Here is an 18,740-nt window from a genome sequence, read left to right as displayed (position 1 = left end):
TGTGTATCTGGTCTTTTGTTGTACTTAAATTTCTTGAGAAAGAAAAAGATAGTGTAGAGGCAAGTTCTGCCTTGGAACTGTTGTTAAAGAAAATGGTTCTTGTAGCTGGCACAAGTCAGCTTATAAATTTATGCATTGCTGTAGTGATACTTTCACAAATACCTTGCTAGTTTTTGGATCTTGTTAAATTTATTTGTTCAATTTAGGGCATGATACATCCCGTTTACTTTTCATACCTCTGTAAGTAATCTGATCAGGCAAAAAAAAATCATTACATGGTATCCGTCAGCCTGTGCTTGTTTTCAGCAAGCTATGTGTTTACTAAACAGTAAATTTTTGTGTTTAGTCTATTAACATACTTACTGCAGTAGAATAAACAAGCCTTGTACTTTTACTCAACAACAGCAATGAGATGATGCTGCCATTAACAATAAAAACATATTTGTTAATACTAAAAGAAAAAGAATGCAGGGTTAGAAGGATCCTTTGAATGCTGCTACTAGAAAAATAAATTAATGTAGTCTCTTCCACTAGTAGGTAAATGTACATGAAATACTAAATTGCTTCCACTGGGTGGCATTGCAAAACAAAGTATGACATACAAGCATATAACATTCGATGCCCCAAAATAATATGTTGTTGTAATTATTTATGTACTTTCAGGTATTGTAAAGATGTTTTGATATATTCAGTAAAACATCTAAAAAGGGGGGAGAGGGTTTCTCACCCTTTTTTATCTCTTTTTGTTTTTTTTCCTCCAGTTTTGCTTTATAGTGTTTGATGGCAGATGTTAGACTTCATTATTCATTGAAAGTATAAGTCCCTTGATAGCGTTCTTTATTCAGAGGAGATTTTTTTTTGCAGTGCACAGTAATAATTATAATAAGATCCAGTTAGGTTAGGGATGTCTTACCCCTGTTGATTCTTATGAGTTGCTTTGTATTTAGTGCTTTTGCTTGTAAGTAAAGGCGGTCTGAGTGAAAATCTTTTATCTTCGAACTGTTTTGAGTCAAATTACTTTTTTTAAGCATGGAGCTGGAGAAAAATACAATTCTAGAAAGTGGCATAATTTTCTTTGTACTTATCTGAAATATCCCACCTAACTAGGGTTGTTGGGAAATAATATTGAAAGCTGAGATTTAGTTTATATGTTCTCTCTTTTCTGGTGTGAGAGAGCATGAATCAATGTTCCTGGGGTTTAGTAGTGCAGATGTATTTATCAGAAACTTGAAGGAGACCATTTATCATTCTGTTGAACAGCTGCCATTAACTGCTGCTTGTTAATTGAACCCCGAAAGCTGAAGCTAGAGAATTAGTCTGACTCCTAAAAAAACCCTGAAAACCAAAACCCCAAACAAAAACCCCAAAACAAAACCAAAAAACCACCCATGAACCAAACAACAACAAATCAGCAATAAATCCTGACCAAACAACCAAAAAAACTGCAATACTATGTGACTGATTAAGGTGATGATCTGATTGAAGTATTTCTTCTTTTACTTTTATATTAACTTCTATTTTTCTGAATTTACTTTAATAAAGTTTCCATTTCTTCTCCCTTTTGTCCTTCATTTTTTTCCTGCACTCAGCTCTGTTGGTTTTCTTGTCATTTTTCCAAGGACCGTAAAGAAAACTTGAACCTGGAAGGCTGTAGAAAGGAAGGAGTGAACTTAGTCCTAGTATAAAATCTCCTATAAACTATCTGAGCACATGGTGTGTGATAGGAAATGGCATTTGTGCACACATATCACTTGATCACAGAATGGGTTTCAATTAATCAAGGATGGAATAGTTGCTGTAAGTACTTCTTGGCAGAGAGCTATAAGTGTTTCATGACAGTACACATTTGTTTGATTTCCTGGTTTAAAATCACCTACAAATTGTATAGTTTCTGGCTTCTGTTTATGAAGAATTAATTACATATTGCAATTATACAAGGGATTTGAATCTCCTGTTCCTGACCCCTTATTATTCAGGGCTTGTCAGGAATACAGGCTGAAAAACTCAAGGACAGAGAGTTTATTCGTGTTCTTCCAGCTTTTGTAAAGCTTATCACCTTACAATCAGTTTATCAATAGTATATTTTTCCAAGAATTTTCTTGAAAGGTTACACATTTGCTTTAGGGAACATCTAGTTTGGACTATTTTCTCTATTTGTATGTGTTTTAGTTACAATTCTGACAGTAGCAATGTGTCTGGGGTGGAGGGGGAGACGTGGAGAAAGGAACCTTTACAAAATTAAAAAATTTTAGGTTTTCTGTGCTAAAAAAGCTTTACATGCTTCCACATGTGTATTCTAATTTCAGAAGATCAATTAATGTAGCTATAAAGGAAGTAGATGACATGTACTTGGTTTCACTGAAAATAATTATCTTGGATTATATTTGGTTTTGTCTTTAATTGTTTACAGAATATTCACATCATCTCTTGTGTTGGGAAGAATATGTCTGTGATAAAGCTTGATTGTACAAACAGCTTTAAAATGTGTTTTTGCAACACATCCTTCTAATTTCTTTTACAGTGTGATTTCCTGTAAAATATTCTAATTAGTTAAAGTAGAAATTGGAATGGGTAGCAGCCTTTCCCATTATGATAGGTGTATTTTCTTCTCACTCCTTTGTTGGTATTCTGGCTTTTTTTGAAGGGCCATGGCTTGGGAAACAGTAATGTATTAATTGCAGAGGTACAGAAATCCCTCCTGTGTGGTGAATCTGAATAATTATTTGAGCCGAGTGGAATTAATGCTGTTGGTTTGCAAATATCAACAGTGATTAGGAGACTAATTGCTAATTATGCTGTCATTTTGCAACCATTTTGTATAGTATGACTGGATTTTTTTATTAATCAGACAGTATAATCTTGCATAGTTTCCTATAGCCACTTTTATGTTAATAGCCAGTATCTCTAACGGGGTCAGTTCTGAGCCATCTAATGACTTTCTGATTGATGGCATCATGATAGCTATGCAGTGGCATTTATTGTACTGCAAAATAAACTACTGTTTGCAGTAATCAGTGTTCTGGCAGAGTAGAATATACTACTGCTTCTTCAGTAGGTTTTAAGTAGATGCTAAAGAAGAGTGTAAGAAATCTAAGATGAGGACTGCTGGCATACAGTTGTGAATGGTCCCTGTTACGGGGTAAATGGAGATGAAATATTGGAAATAGCTTTGCTCTGTTTCTGAGCAGAAAAGGGAAGGGAGTGAAAGCTGAAAAAGTAGGAACTAAAATAACTCTTCCTATGAGAAGGATTAGCCTTGAGGTATTTTCTGCATACTCTGGGTTTGAAGGCTAATCATCATGGGCTGACAGAGTTTACTTATAACTTTCTAAAGGATTTTGCTTGTTGTTTCAAGTTTGAGATAAACTTCCTGCAGGGAAAATAAGGATCCTGGGATGACTGTACTGGAGCATGAACTGGAGTTCCAGTCTGTCTGAAACTATTTGCAGAAGGATGGACTAGACTTCTGCTAATGTCTTTGCTAAAACTTGAGGATTTTCTGGACTACATCTGCTTGATCTCTGTATGGATATGGAGTAGGAAGAAAGAGCTGCAGCTAGTTTAAATAAAACTTTGGTTAGTCTTAGAATTATAATCCTAGTTACGATTACTGGTAGCTAAAGTGGGGTTTTCTATTTGGAAAAATCTTGCTCAAATGGATGACTGTAGGTAACATGCTTCTTGCCTTGAAGAAGGAACCATTATAGCGAACAGCCATTCTTTGCAGCCTCTTTCAGTTGGAAAAAGCTTAGTCTGAAATTTTGATGGTATCTTGGACATTTCTCAAGATTTCAACCTCAGTGGGAGTGCTAGGAACATAGAGTTTTTTGTAATGGCCGTGTACTAATTCTGCTTTGTACTGTTTTAATCTTTTGCCTTGCAAGTGTTGATAACTTGATTAGGAATTTAAGACTGTGAAATCCATGTAGTTAGACAGGATATTTCTTTTGGCTGTTGTTTTCTTGTAGTTAAAGTAGAGCAGAATTTTCTTCCCTTACCTTGATACCATGTACATATCAGGAATGATTCCTGCTCTTCCCAAGCAGACTAAGGTTACAAAGTAGGTTTTACAGAGTTGTCGGATGTGTGTTTCATCTTGTGAGGGTTATTGACAAATTGTTGTCTCAACACATGTCGGGAAGAGACAGTATAGGTGAATTGGGTTTGCATGGCCAGGTTTTGGTAGCAGAGGGGCTACAGGGGTGGCTTCTGTGAGAAGATGCCAGAAGCTTCCCCCATGTCTGACAGAGCCAATGCCAGCCAGCTCCAAGATGGTCCCGCTGCTGGCCAAGGCTGAGCCCATCAGCGACAGTGATAGTGCCTCTGGGATAACAGATCTAAGAAGGGAAAAAGTTTCTACACAAGAACAGCAGCAACAGAGAGAGGAGTGAGAATATGTGAGAAAAACAGCCCTGCAGACACCCAGGTCAGTGAAGAAGGAGGGGGAGGAGGTGCTCCAGGCGCCGGAGCAGAGATTCCCCTGCAGCCCGTGGGGAAGACCATGGTGAGGCAGGCAGTTCCCCTGCAGCCCATGGAGGTCCACGGTGGAGCAGATATCCACCTGCAGGCTGTGGAGGACCCCACGCCGGAGCAGGGGGATGCTGGAAGGAGGCTGTGACCCTGTGGGAAGCCCACGCTGGAGCAGGTTCCTGGCAGGACTTGTGACCCCATGGGGGACCTGTGCTGGAGCAGTCTGTACCTGAAGGACTGCTGCCCATTGGAAGGGACCCACACTGGAGCAGTTCATGAAGAACTGCAGCCTATGGGAAGGACTCACGTTGGAGAAGTTTGTGGAGGACTGTCTCCCGTGGGAGGGACCCCATGCTGGAGCAGGGGACAGGAAGAAGTGAGGGGTGGGGGGAAGGTGTTTTACGATTTGGTTTTATTTCTCATCATCCGACGCTGATTTGATTGGTAATAAATGAAACTAATTTCCCCAAGTCAACTCTGTTTTGCCTGTGATGGTAATTTAGCAAGTGATCTCTCCCTGTCCTTATCTCAACCCATGAACTTTTAATTATATTTTCTCTTCCCTGTCCAGCTGAGGAGGGGAGTGATAGAGCGGCTTCGGTGGGCACCTGCATCCAGCCAGGGTCAACCCACCACAATAGGCCACTATCAATGGTAATAGTTATTACATGATCACAGTGAATGACTGCAGTGGCCTTCAGTGTGGATGATCTGCTTTCCAAGTTTATGGTAAAATTTTAAACTATGTATACATAGTGTATTTTTCTTCAAATAAACCAGACCTATGGACTAAGGATGGAAGAATTATTTAAAAATTATTAGTTTGAACTTTAAACTATTAATTAGTAATTTTTAAATAAATAAATAAATGTTGAAATAGTCTTTTTTTTTTCCCTCCCCCAGCTGTAGCAGAAGTGAAACTTCGAGATGATCAATATACCCTTGACCACATGCGTGCTTTTGGCATGTATAATTATCTTCACCTTGATTCCTGGTACCAGGATAATGTCTACTATGTTGATCAGTTTGGAAGGGTTATGAATCTGTCAGTGACTCTGGTAAGAATCAACTTTTTAAAAAAATTACTGAATTTGAAAAGATGGGGGGTAGATAAGGTAGAAAATATGGCAACTAGGATCCAAATGCAAAAACTGGGGGAAGCTCTTGCCAGCAAGACAGGTAGATTAACAAAAATGCAGTTCACCAGGAAGGATGAAAGGATTTTAAGTGAGGTTTCTGACATCTTTTTGTTAGTAGTATTGCATTAGTATCGCAATAGTGTTGCATCTGCTTCCATTCTGGGGAAGATAGACATGGTGATAAGCTGAAGAAAAGAGTAGATGCTTCTTTTCTAGTTGCTGGCTGTTTCTCCCTATGTTACTTAATGTTTGTCTGTTTGCTAATTTGAAAATTTGATTGCAGATATAAGAAGAGAAGGAAGCTGTATGCATTAGAAATGCAAGCCTTTATGGACTAATAGCTTAATCTGGGCATCACTTGTTGAGGGCAAAAAGATTCTGGTGGCCCTGGGCAAACTTGAAATAGAGTGTAAGCAAGCTAGGCCAAGTCTGAAAAACATGACAGTTCTCTGCTTTTATACTCATGTTCTTAAGGAGTCAAATTTTCTGTTTCTTTTGAGCCATTTTAATGCATGGATGTGCTAGTTTCCATTACAAAGCTCTTCATTCTGGAGGGTAAAGGACATGGCTCTGTGGACACTGTGTTTCTGGTACATGCTTGGTCATTAAGGAGTAAAAGACTGTGTGGAAAGGAAAATATCCATTGTCGTGCTACCAAGGAATTTGACTTGTAAGCCTGTGGGACAAAAGAAAACACAGGGTGATGTCTGATTTTTTTGAGAGAGCGTGGCTTACTCGGTGCAAGGTTCTGCGAGTGGAAATTACTAGGCTAGGGCTAAGCTGAGAAAAATCCTGAAATCGTAGTTCTGGGGTTTTTTTTCAGGAAATACAGGTTTCCAGAGGATGGTAGGCTGAGAACTGAAGCTGCAAAATAGTTGCTTTACTTTTCATAGAACGTAGAAGCAGTTGAAGCCTTTGGTAGACTCTTGCTGAGGCAGAAGAATCTTCTGGGACTTCTTCCAAATCTTTTGAGATCATCTGGATTCCCAGTAGGAACATCTAAAAGAAAGAAGCTTGTCAGGGAAAGCCTTCTGTGAACAGTGGCTTGTCAGAGTCTCATTTTTTGTGTTTTTTATCTTGTGGTTGGTTAATCTTGGCTGGCTGCCAGATGCCCACCCAGATGCTCTCTCATTCCCCCTCTTCAGATAAGAAACAGGAAGATCACTTACAATTACCATCACGGGCAAAACAGACTCAACTTTGGGGAAGTTAATTTAATTCATTGCCAATTAAAACTAGAGTAGGATGATGAGAAACAAAGTCACACAAAGCTCCTACCAGGAGCTTGCTCCAGCATGGGTTTTCCATGTGCTGCAGCGTGGATATCTGCCCCACTGTGGTCCTCCATGGGCTGCAGGGGGACAGCCTGCTTCCCCATGATCTTCTCCAAGGGCTGCAGGTGAACCTCTGCTCCGCGCCGCCATCTTGGCCGACAGGCTCCGCTGTGCCCTGTGGTGAGCCTGCTGGAGCCAGCTGGAACCGGCTGTGTGCGGCACAGGACAGCCCCGGCCTCTCCTCACAGAGGCCGCCCCTGCAGGCCCCACTGCCAGCACAACGCAGACACCCCATACATGCCTTTATTAGGAGGGCACTAAAGTGTGTACATTTCTTTCTTGGCAGATAAACTAGATAAAGGATTTCACAACAGGCAGGAATTTGCATTTTTATGTGCAGTAAATTGAGATAATAAATATTCTTCCCTAGGACTGGTGGGTCCGTTGGAATCTTCAAGAAAATGGCACTTGGTTAGTATCTTGTCACGAGTTGCGGTTCCACTGGACTGTGAAATAAATAGCTGCCATCTTGTGTCCTAATAAAGTGCTGTTTCGCAAAGGAAACATGTTTGCATATGTATAAAAAGGAATGTGTATTCAGAAACATCAACAAGGTGTCTCATTACAAATGTGCCTGGCCATATATTAGTCAAATGCATATTACAAATAATATTGTTTTCAGCCAAGTATAGCTTACAAGTTAACAACGGCCACAATTAAAATTAGTGTCAGTCTTCTTTAAAACAGAAGATGGAACAGGTTCACATGCTTATCCTAAATCCAAAGTGAAAGAACACATAGGCTTTTTAACACATAATTATTTCTAGTTCTTCTTATTTCAGTTGCAACTTCGATTCTAATATGGCGGTGTGTTAGTTCTCCATAAATCATGAATTATCCCTGCAACTTAGGTGTTTAAAAAGATGTCATCTGTGAAGGCAAAAAGTATAGATAATACCTTGCCACTTGCTCAAAATCAAACTTATTTGAAAAAGAAAAGTGGTCAACATGAACAGTTTATCTAAGTCGATGGATGAGTGTTCAGGTGTTTTTTTTATACCAGGTTGAGAAAGTTGTTACCCTAACTTTACTGGAAATACTACATAAAAGCTTGAACATTCTTCTGTTACAGCTACTGGACTTCTTTCATTCAAAAAGCCAGCATCAATACTTTGTTTTAAAGACCCAATGGGTAGTGTAGTGACAGGATTACCAAGTTGTGTTTTTTGTATTTTTGTGGAGTTTTTTGTATCTGACTTGACTTTTTAAATTGTTTGATGTTTGTAATGCTGGAATAGAGCTGAAAAATATTCATAGTTTTCTCTTCCAGCAGTTAAATAATTGGACTTGATTTCTTGATCTTCAGCTCTTCTTGCAAAGACAACTTTGTTGCTTTTTATATTCAAATAATGGAATTGAGAAACTGTGGCACCAGTAACTCTTCTCACATGTAATTAAACCCCTTAATGGTATCTATATTTTCATCTTTCTAAATTGCAGTAAGAATTAGCTGTGGAATGCTGTTTCTGTAACTTTCAGTTAACTTCAATTCAGAACAACTGTTAGTGGCACCAGAAACAATGTGGGAATTCTGTTTGAAATAAGTCAGAATAAGGAAGCAGATAAAGTGAAGAACATCAAAATCTTTTAGACTCCTGTATCAGCGTTTTAAATACTTGGCTCTGTTATTCAGAATGCTGGATGTGGACATTTTTGCTCAGTTAGAGAGATGTGTCAAATGCCTAGGTATTTTGAGTTTTCATAAAAACAAAGTTATGTATTTGTTATGGCTACTTTGTGGAAATTGCCATATAACTTATAGCTTTTATTTTTTCCTTTTTCTTTTGGAATGTTTTGTCTTTTCTCATTCCCTGTCTTTTCCTTGGAAAATTCATTCTTATTTTAAAACTCTTATGAAATATTGCTTGTTTGTACAGTATAATAAACTGTTTGTGACTTTGGAACAATAGCATTTCTTGATGCAACTTAAAAAATTTAAATCTTACAGGCCTGCCAAAGAACCTGAGTCAAATTTTACTACTTAACTATATAATTGAAGACACACTTACTTAAATGGAGCCTGGTGTCGGGGAGTCAGGAACAGTAGAGGGAACTTTTAAGCTTGCATTTTACGTTTTGTCTCTTGTACCTGCACACTGGCTCCTTATCCTGAGCAGCTAGAGCACACCCTGGCTTGGTCTGCCTGACTTTGCCTGTGGAGGAACAGTTTGCTCAGAATTTCTACACAAATTTGAAACCTAGGCTGCTTAGAAGGCTCAAAATCAGGGTTAGTGTCATAGGCAGGTGAGGTAGAGGAGCTGCTGAAAGGAAAGGGGTTGTAATAGTGGAGGCACCCAGATGAAATCTGGAATAGATGAAGAGACTGAGAGAGGCCAAAAGGAAGCAGAGTATGCTGTCAAGAAGTAGAGGACTGGGCAGACCTAGAATTAAAGGCTAGTAGAAAAGATAAGAGAGAGACTTGGCAGTGAAAAATAGTAAAACAGAGAAACTTTGTAGAGAAGTGGAGGGAGATGAACAAATGGGTCTGATGAGAAGCTGCATCTAGTTTTTTCTTAAAGAAACTGTGTTGCTGCCATTTAAACCTAATCACAGTGAGTAAACCTGACTTCTGTTAAAATGACTATAGCTGTTTTAGCTAGTTCTTGCTAGTATAATATATGACTGTAGTATCTCAGCATCCCCTCATACTTCTGAAGTAGGGAGTTGCTATTAACCCCTGTCAACCAGCTGGTGAATGGAGAAACAGTAAGTTAAAAAGCAGATCTGACACAGGAGGTTTTTGAGGGCAGGTTTTGTTTCAGCTTCAAGTAAGTCCATCCTTTTCATGGTTGGAATGAGATTAGAGACTGTTCCAATAAACGCCTAAAGTTAAATTAGTGAACAGAAAGGTTGTGAATAAGAGTGCTTCCTTTCTTGCCTATTGAGAGGGAGGCTTTGTAATATGTAATGATTATTTTTCACTTTTTTTCAGGACATACATTAAGTCTTGACGTTCCTGTTCAGTGCTGATAAATCTGATATGAGCTTTAGAAGATTAAATCGTTGATAATTTTTTTTTTTTTAAATTGCATCTGAAAATATTTGAAGCTTATTGTTAAGATTCACTTGAAGGCTGACAGAAGTGTGGTCTTCTGTAATGTTACATAGTATAGCTCCATAAATCACTGTTAACAGGGATGATGATGCTTCTTTCCATTATAAGATGCATGGGATTTTGATTTTTTTTTTCCTAGGCAAAGTTGTCATTGCTAGTTAAAATGGAATGCTTTTATTGTAGAAAACACTGACTCTTAGTGAAACCTTAAAATTAAGTTAAAGATGGGGAAGCCCAAATTTGTTGTATCTAGTGTTTGTTCGATTTTTGTTTTGTTTGGGTTGTGGGTTTGTTTTGTTTTGTTGTTGTTTGTTTTTTTAATTCTTTCATTCTCCCCTCCTGAATGTGTTATAAATTGGTGGAATAGTTCAAGGGGCATAGTGATGCAACTGAATCTACAAAGTGACCCTGAATGCTTCCAATAATTAAAAATCAAATTTGCATATTTTCCATTACATGTTTCATAATAGCCCTTGTGACTTTTTTTGTAGTACACAGTAATCTCTAATATGAATTCAAGTAGGCAAGCAGGCTATCTGTTTGTCATCTGGTCTTTTTTGCTGTTGCTTATTAAAATGGTATTTACCCAAATCCAATTTCTCTTGCTTACCTTTGAACATGTTTTAAATGCACATCTGATGTTAACAACATCTGGAGAATATGAAGGATTTGAAATCCTCTCAAATACAGGATTCTCAACAAGTGAGGCCACGGCATACTTTGCATGCATAAATGTGCTGTTTTTATATTGCATACACATGCACAAGTGCAAAGAACTCTTTAAAAGATGGTGCTTTGTATGTATATTTTTGACTGCCTTATTTCATAGAGCAGAATGAGTTTCTTTTACTAGAAATATATATGTATATAGATGATTCCCCCCCACCCCTCCACCCCCAAGTTATCCATTGCTTGAGTGAAAATAGAGGGACTGGAGATGCTTAGAAAATATTATAATTTGTGGCTGAAATTTCAGGGCCTGTAATGAGATGCTGGTTTAATCTGATACTTTTTCACTGGTATTTCTTAATATCATATCCACCCTTACTATAGTAAGAGAGTGCATTTTGTGTGGCACAGAATAACTACTTGTTTTCTCTCACCCCCCAGGTTTTCAATACAAAAATATGCTTCTGTTTGTGCTTCCTTTTACATACTCGTAAATATCTTCAAAACTGTTACTGTAATGGTGGTTTTTTTTAGATTGTTTTTCTGTTTTTAAAATTATATTTCTACTTAAATGTATTTTCATTTTAGTGACACTAATGCTGATTTCTAGTAACAAGGGAAGAATTTCTTTATTGTTAAGCAGAGTTTTCTGATTTGTGGAGCTTCTAAAATAATTGTAGATCAACTGACTGGAAATGAGCTTAGTGAAATAAAATAGTTAATTGGCTCTATGACCATTAGTTATGTTCTCACCACAGTCTATTTGTTGTAGGATTAAGAAGATAGATTGGGTTTAAAAAGGGAAATGTTGATCTGTAAAGACCAATCAGGCACCTTTTTTTCCAGAGATGACTAGTTAATTTGTTCAAATATATGTAGGTACGCTAGTCTGCAAAATATCTTTGAAACCTGTTGTATCTAATTTTGTTTCATTTATGTTTTTTATTTATATATATAAAACTGTCTGTGAGATGACGGAAAAGGACCATAACTTTGAGAGGTGTTGCTTTAAGATACAGAACAGGAACAACAGGAATTGGTTTTGTTTGTTATCACTGGAAGACCTTTTTGGAGACCTCAGATCAGATCCTGAAGTCTGTGAATCAGTATAAGGGGCAAAGTGGTAAATATTTTTTCTTTTTTTTAAGCTTATATCATTAGAATCCACTGTTTCTTTTAGAATCATAGAACAGCCCAGGTTGGAAGGGATCTCAGAAGTTCATATGGTCCAACCTTTCATGGGAAAAGGAGCCTAGATGAGATTATCTAGCACCTTGTCCGGTTGCATCTTGAAAATCTCCAGTGATGGGGGCTCTGCCATGTCCCTGGGGAGGTTGTTCCAGTCATTGATTGTTCTCACTGTAAAAAAATTCTTTTATGTTGAGATGAAACCTCTTCTCCTGGTGCAACTTTTACCCATTGCCCCTTGTCTTTATGTGACTTCTTGCGAGGACCAAAGCCTCCATCCTCTTTGCAGCTGCCCTTTAAGTACTGGAATACTATGATGAGGTCCCCCTGGAGCCTTTTCCAGGGAGACAAGACCTAACTCCTTCAGTCTTCCCCCATAGGCCATGTTCTCCAGCCCTGTGATTGTCTTCACCTCCTTCCTTTGGACCCTTTCCAGTCTGCCCATGTCTTTTTTTCAGTTCTGGGGACCAGAACTGGACACAGTACTCCAGGTGTGGCATGACAAGCGCTGAGTAGAGTGGGATGATCACTTCTCTATCTCTGCTAGTAATGTTCCTGCAGATGCAGCCCAGGATCTGATTTGCCTTTGTTGCTGCAGCATCGCACAGCTGACGCGTGTTCAGCTTGCTGTCCACCAGGACCCTCGGCTCCCTTTCAGCAAGGCTGCTCTGCAGCCACACAGATCCTAGCCTGTACTGGGCTCCTTGGGTATTCCTTCCCAAGTGCAGGACCTTGCACTTGTCTGTTTATCTTCACAATGTTCTTGCTGCCCCACTTTTCCAGGCTATCTGGGTCTCTGTTCAAGATGGCTCTCCCTTATGACATGTCTACTTCATCACCTAGTTTAGTGTCATCAGCAAATGTGAGGGTGCTTTCAATCTCATCATCCAGGTAATTTATGATGATGTTGAACAATGTGGGCCTGGTATCAATCCCTGGGGGACTCCACTGGTCACAGACTGTCAGCCTGTTTTATTTAGCAGCTTCTTAGTTCAGTTGAAAAACTTGAAGCAATTAAGTTCTATTTCAGTTATTTGTAAGACTATAGAGATGTGACTGTGATGTTGCTGAATCTCCAGTCTGCATCTTATATTTTTCTGTAAGAATATTTTGTTTGTGCTTTTAATACTGCAGCCTGATCTCCTTAGCAAGTAGCTGATTGAGCTGGATTGCTGATAAAGCATGGGTTTTTTTATTGCTGATAAAGACTTTTTTTTAAACTGTGATGCCAAGTTCTTTTCAAACCATAAAGATCTGGTCAGGTTTTTTTTCTGTTAAGCCTCTTGGATAGTCAGAGATTACTTCAACTCACAAAAAAGGAGGTAAATCATAGTCCTAAGCAGGCAGCGGCGTTGCTGGCATTTTGCAAGCCAAATAGTGAGCAGAGAGTTACAAAGCCTTATTCAGCAAAGAAAGGGCTGTATGTGAGAGTGAATGCACAAGATAAAGAATAATCCCTAAAAGATACCCTGGAAGACGTGCCTTTGTACGTAATGACAACAGGTGGAAGTCCAAATTACAGCATGGAAGCAGTTTCTTCTGTTAGAATTAGCAGGAAATGAAGAAGGCAACACAGAACTAAAGCAGGACTTCTGAGAACAATTACTAGAAATATAGATGAAACTGGTAATCTAACATTCATTTTGCACTATTATCCAATACAGCAGGAAATACTGGATTTATTTTTTTTTTAATTTAGTGATATGTATTGTTTTTTAAAATCCTGTATGTCTTCATTGTTTGCTGGAGAATTATATCATCTGTGCATTTTGTTCACTACAGTGTCTCTGTTTATTCATGCTCAAAAACTATCCATGCTTGTAGTTTGGCTTAAAAAATAAGATTGCAGTGTGCCACTGATACAGTATGCTAAGTAAGTTTTTCCTGATGTGTAGTATAATCATAATGTGATGGAAAAGTTATTTCCAAATATGATATGAATTAGTACAGCTTTTCTTTGCTAGCTAATCACAGTTGCTACTTCTCTAACTTACTGAATAAAATAACCACTCTAGGAAAGCTGAGAAATGATAGATCAGCTTGAATATGCCAGTTGTGTAAGAGAATGGGCTAAAATTATTTAAAATAAATAATTTTTAAAAGTAAAAAAATAAAATAAAAAATAAATCATTTAGAAGTGAGTTTTTATCAACTAGTTTGAGTACAATTCTGTGGCTTTCATTTCTTTTAAAGCCTCCACATTTTTATCGGCACTAGAATTATTTGAGGTAAGTGATTAATTATTTGGAAATGCTAGAGGAAAAGAAGTGAAAAGCCTTTTTTTAATGAAAAATGTAATTAGTGCTGTAAAATGGAAGGAAAAAAAAATGAGTGCTGAAATATCAATTATAGAACACTTAAGTTTTCAGTAAATAGAAACCAATTCAATGATTAAATTCCACCACCTTTTCCACATATGTGGGAATGATGCTTGCTACCCACTTTTTTCCAAATATGATCAACTGTACAAAGAAACTGGTGAATTGCTACTGAGATTTGTTATTCTTGTCTGTAATACTTTATGAAGTATTTATCAATTTCAGTAAGTCTTAGTGTGTGACTGTTTGCTTATAGGATACTGCTCTACAAAAGCCAAGAGAAGTTTTCAGGCTACCTACAGACTTGACAGCTTATGATAATCGCCTTTGTGCCTCAATACACTTCTCATCTTCCACATGGGTTACCCTTTCTGATGGTACAGGAAGACTATATTTAATTAAATCAGGCAAGCGTGGAAACAGTGCATCTGAAAAATGGGAGGTAAGTCTTGCAATAATTTAAGAATTGTACATCTACCAAATAATTTTTATTTTTGCATTTCTTATGAGAATTGCATGTATGTAATGTTGTGAAGAATTAAGCTTTAAATCATAACTCTGTATCACTGATACAGGATTGTGTTCAAGTATAAAAATCATTGAGTTTAATACTAATGACTAAATTAATGATTTCTTTATGCACAAAATATCTAAAATTCCAGTGTTTGAAAGGGAACAGCCTTTTGACTGAAGAAGAATCTGAAGTGTTTCTAAATAGGTGGCTAAGTGCTTGTCTAGCTGAACTTTTTCGAAAAAAACATTTCCCCTTTCCCTTCCCTATTCATATGTGTCTGTCTAGGATTTTCTGCCCCCCATCTTTTATTGTTTGCTATTTCAACTGGCCTGTGGAATAATATATACATATTTTTTACAAAGTCTGAAATTATTGTCAACCAAGCTAAAAGCTACTTTCATTTTGAAGTTAAGAGAACACTGGTTTGTATAATGTTTATTTGTGGGGATGTCATTGTGCTTGAAATATTCACCATTTAATTTGCCTCATCCTAATAATACATCCACAGAGACTAGAATAAAACTTAAACAAAACTGCTGATTAAAAAATTTTTATAAGTAACCCCGAGGGTTAACTGCAGAGCAGGTATAATGTAAGCAATATTATTTCCATCTCTCTAGTAGGGAAAATCTTCATACTGTGCACTTAGCTCTGGAAAATTATTAGTGCTTCATATTTTTACTTAAAATTGTTGGTTGTAACTGAAGTATGTTTTTATGTTTCTCATGATTAAATTCTTTACATAATTAATTCTTTTAAAGAATCTCAATAAGGAGCGTTTTTGTATCCACATCGAAGTGATCTTACTACACTAATAATGGTATTTGTTATCCTGCTTGAACACAACAAATATAACTAGGTTACATTTCTACCTGAGCTATGATGAGTCTCATGGTCTGTGGTTAGTTTCTCTTTACTCATGAAAGACGAGTCTGATATAAAGCGCACACATTTTGCATCTATTTTCTTTATTAGAGGGCAGTTTCCTAAGCAGTTAAGGAGGGTTTAGTATTGGCAGAAACTCAGGTATATGTTCTGAAGTGGAAAATTTCAGCATGATGGATTAGCTCCTTCCCCTACATCTTTTGAGAGTTCAGTAACTAGGAAATTGGCCATCCTGTTCTTTAGATGGTTGGTAATAAATACCAACTGGTTTTTATTCTGTTCTGTGTGAGAATGCTGATACGTAAATAAGTTACATTGGAGTTGTCAGTCTAACAAAACCATGAGATTTATATGTTGACATTCTGTCCATTTAAATTCACATTTTGAGTATTTAGAGCACACAGTGATTTACAGTGGTATTAACATCCTAACCCCATAAATCCTCAAACCTTACCAGGTTTCAGTAACACCTGGATTGAGCCTATACTCATTCAGCCACTGCAGCTTGAATTCCTTGTCATTTATTCTTTTGTTTTCATTGTTAATGTTCTAGCAAATAACAAATGTTTCATTTCTTCTTCTTCTCTGCTGTTTGGATTTATTTTTTTTTAATCTTTTGGGGGGTTTTGCTGAATGAGTACTTTTTTGAGAAAAGATGAAATACATAGTCTCTAGAATTAAAACTTCCAGCTATAGGTACCAAATGCTAAATGTCTTGAGCTACAAGATGTGCAGTCCTTCTGTATGAAATTATTCCACATTTACAGTGGTGCTTATTAGCCCTTCAATGACAGTAATATTTATGTATTCTGCCTAGCTAGTCCCATCCAAATATTGGATAGACTTTTCCAAACTGTATGCATAAAAATACAAAAAGTTCTAATCGTAGCTCCTCCTAAACATGAATATTATACTCCTTCATTTAATTATAGGCTTTTGTTTCTTGATTCCCTTCATAAAACTTTATAGAGAAGGAAAATTGAATCTCTTTGTAAAGATAGTAGCAAATAAAGAGACACCCCCCCTCCCTCCCCTCAGTACTGGTTGATGATTAAATGCTGGCAGCAATGCACTGGACCTCTTAATCTTCTTGTTTGCACATGTCAAGGTCTATAAAGATTTTCAGGATGTTGAGGTGTCTAGAGAAGTAGTGAGGGCCTTGGTGAAATGCCTACGTTTTTGTCTTGAGTCAGTATGCTGTTTTTATGGATCTTGTTCTGTTCATCAGTTGTTGTACCTCTGCTTATTGTAGTAGTAAACAGCCATAATGCAGATGATTTTGTGGATATTTGTGCTATGTTTAATGGGCCCTTACAATGATTTTATAATATAAACAATAATTAAAAGCATTTCAGAACAGTGGCTTGATAGCCAAGAAGGGAGGAACCAAAAATGTATGATGTTTGTGTATTCATATTGGCAGAGAGGTTTGTGGGAAGCAAACTTTTACTGATTTGACATTCACTGAAGCCTTTCACTGCTTTCTGAGAAAGAGCAAGACTTACAGTTTTAACTGACTTTTTACTACATTTTTTTTCTAGATTGTTTTTAATGAAGAGCTAGGAAGTCCATTTATTATAGCACACAGTGTTTCATTTGTAAAATCTGATAAGCATTCAGTAGCTGTGCTGCTGCTTAGGGTAGAAAAAGATGAATTGGACACAAAAGGAAGTGGATTTCATATTACCCTGGAATGGGTTACAATTGCAGAGATAAGCAAAGAGGGTAAGTGTTTTACATTTATAGTACTGGTGAGTAATGTTTAAAAAAAAAGAAAAAATCATGCTTTTATTCCTTGTCTTAGAAGTTGATTGTTCCTCAGGTTCTGATATTTCCTTTCCTCAAAAGTTCTGCTTGGATTTTACATAGGTAATTTTTTCTTACATTTTGAGATCAAGTTACTGGTTGTAGACCTAAAATCTGATGAACGTTTGGAAGACAGGAAGAAGTAAAATTTTATATGTGTGTGGTTAAGGTAATTAGTAAACAAGATAGAACTTGACTTTGTGATGTTATGAAAGACAAGATCAAGCTAAACAGGAATTGCAAAATCAAGGTTATACAGAACTATGTCTAACTGATGTCTTTTATACTTTTCAAAATGCTGTACAGCTAGATATGGGGTTTTGTTTGGTTATGTTTCGGGGTTTTTGTTGTTTTTTTAGCCTCCAATTAACAGTGTTGTGGGATTGGAATTAGTATGGGATAAAAAGAAGAACTGTAGCATGAAAAGTAAATACTTCATATTCTAGATTTTCCTGCAGTAAAAGAGTATGAGGTTATTCAGTTAATTTTAGATCAACACATTAAAAACATACTAGTTAGTGTATTAATACCTACTAATTAATGTATTATCCTAATAAAGTTTGGCAAAGGGTAATTTATCTGTTCAATATGACCATACTTACATTAAATATCATGATTTCCATAAAGCATACAAGACCCCATGCTTCAGTGTCTGATTTAAATATGTGTGGATTAAATTACCTTAACCTTTTTGGGAAGACTGTGATACTGTCTCGTTCATTATCTTCCAAAAAGTATAATTTTTATACTGGTAGAATCTTTAACTACTTGAACTAAAGCAGTTGATTGCATACTGCAGTGTTACTATTCAAATGTTCCTCAGTCTCCTACATATATAGTATGGATAGGAGAAGAGAGTAGAATAGACTATTTCAGTTGGAAGGGACCTATAACGATCATCTAGTCCAACTGCCTGACCACTTCAGGGCTGACCAAAGGTTAAAGCATGTTAGTAAGGGGATTGTCCAACTGCCTCTTAAACACTGACAGGCTTGGGGCATCAGCCACCTCTTCGGGAAGCCTGTCCCAGTGTTTGACCACCCTCTTGGTGAAGAAATACTTCCTAATGTCCAGTCTAAACCTCCCCTGGTGCAGCTTTGAACCGCTGTCGCATGTCTCATCACTGGATACCAGGGAGAAGAGATCAGCACCTCCCTCTCCACTTCTCCTCAGGAAGCTGTAGAGAGCAATGAGGTTGTGCCTTAGCCTCCTTTTCTCCAAACTAGACAAACCCAAATTCCTTAGCCACTCCTCACAAGACATTCCTTCCAGCCCTTTCACCAGCTTTGTTACCCTGAGTGGCTTTATTCATGTTGTCTGCTGTTGAAACCTTGGGTGATGGAAATATTTCTGAGAGTGCCA

General features: G+C 37.3%; 1 protein-coding gene across 3 annotated transcripts in view; it reads left to right on the top strand.

Annotated features, from left to right (window-relative positions):
• NUDCD1 (NudC domain containing 1) overlaps window positions 1-18,740 on the top strand; it is a 55,247-nt gene that overhangs the window by 4,277 nt on the left and 32,230 nt on the right. For 2 of the 3 annotated variants that reach the window (XM_075023822.1, XM_075023824.1), the window contains exons 2-4: window positions 5,374-5,528; window positions 14,430-14,615; window positions 17,114-17,297. In XM_075023822.1, coding sequence (XP_074879923.1) covers window positions 5,374-5,528; window positions 14,430-14,615; window positions 17,114-17,297 — 525 coding nt within the window. Of the gene's footprint in view, window positions 1-4,932; window positions 5,200-5,373; window positions 5,529-14,429; window positions 14,616-17,113; window positions 17,298-18,740 lie in introns of those variants that run through there. The other variant, XM_075023825.1, reaches the window with a different exon arrangement.

The sequence above is a fragment of the Buteo buteo genome, chromosome 3 (assembly GCF_964188355.1).
Source record: "Buteo buteo chromosome 3, bButBut1.hap1.1, whole genome shotgun sequence".
Taxonomy (NCBI): Eukaryota; Metazoa; Chordata; class Aves; order Accipitriformes; family Accipitridae; genus Buteo; species Buteo buteo.
This window is presented reverse-complemented; position numbering and strand designations above follow the sequence as displayed.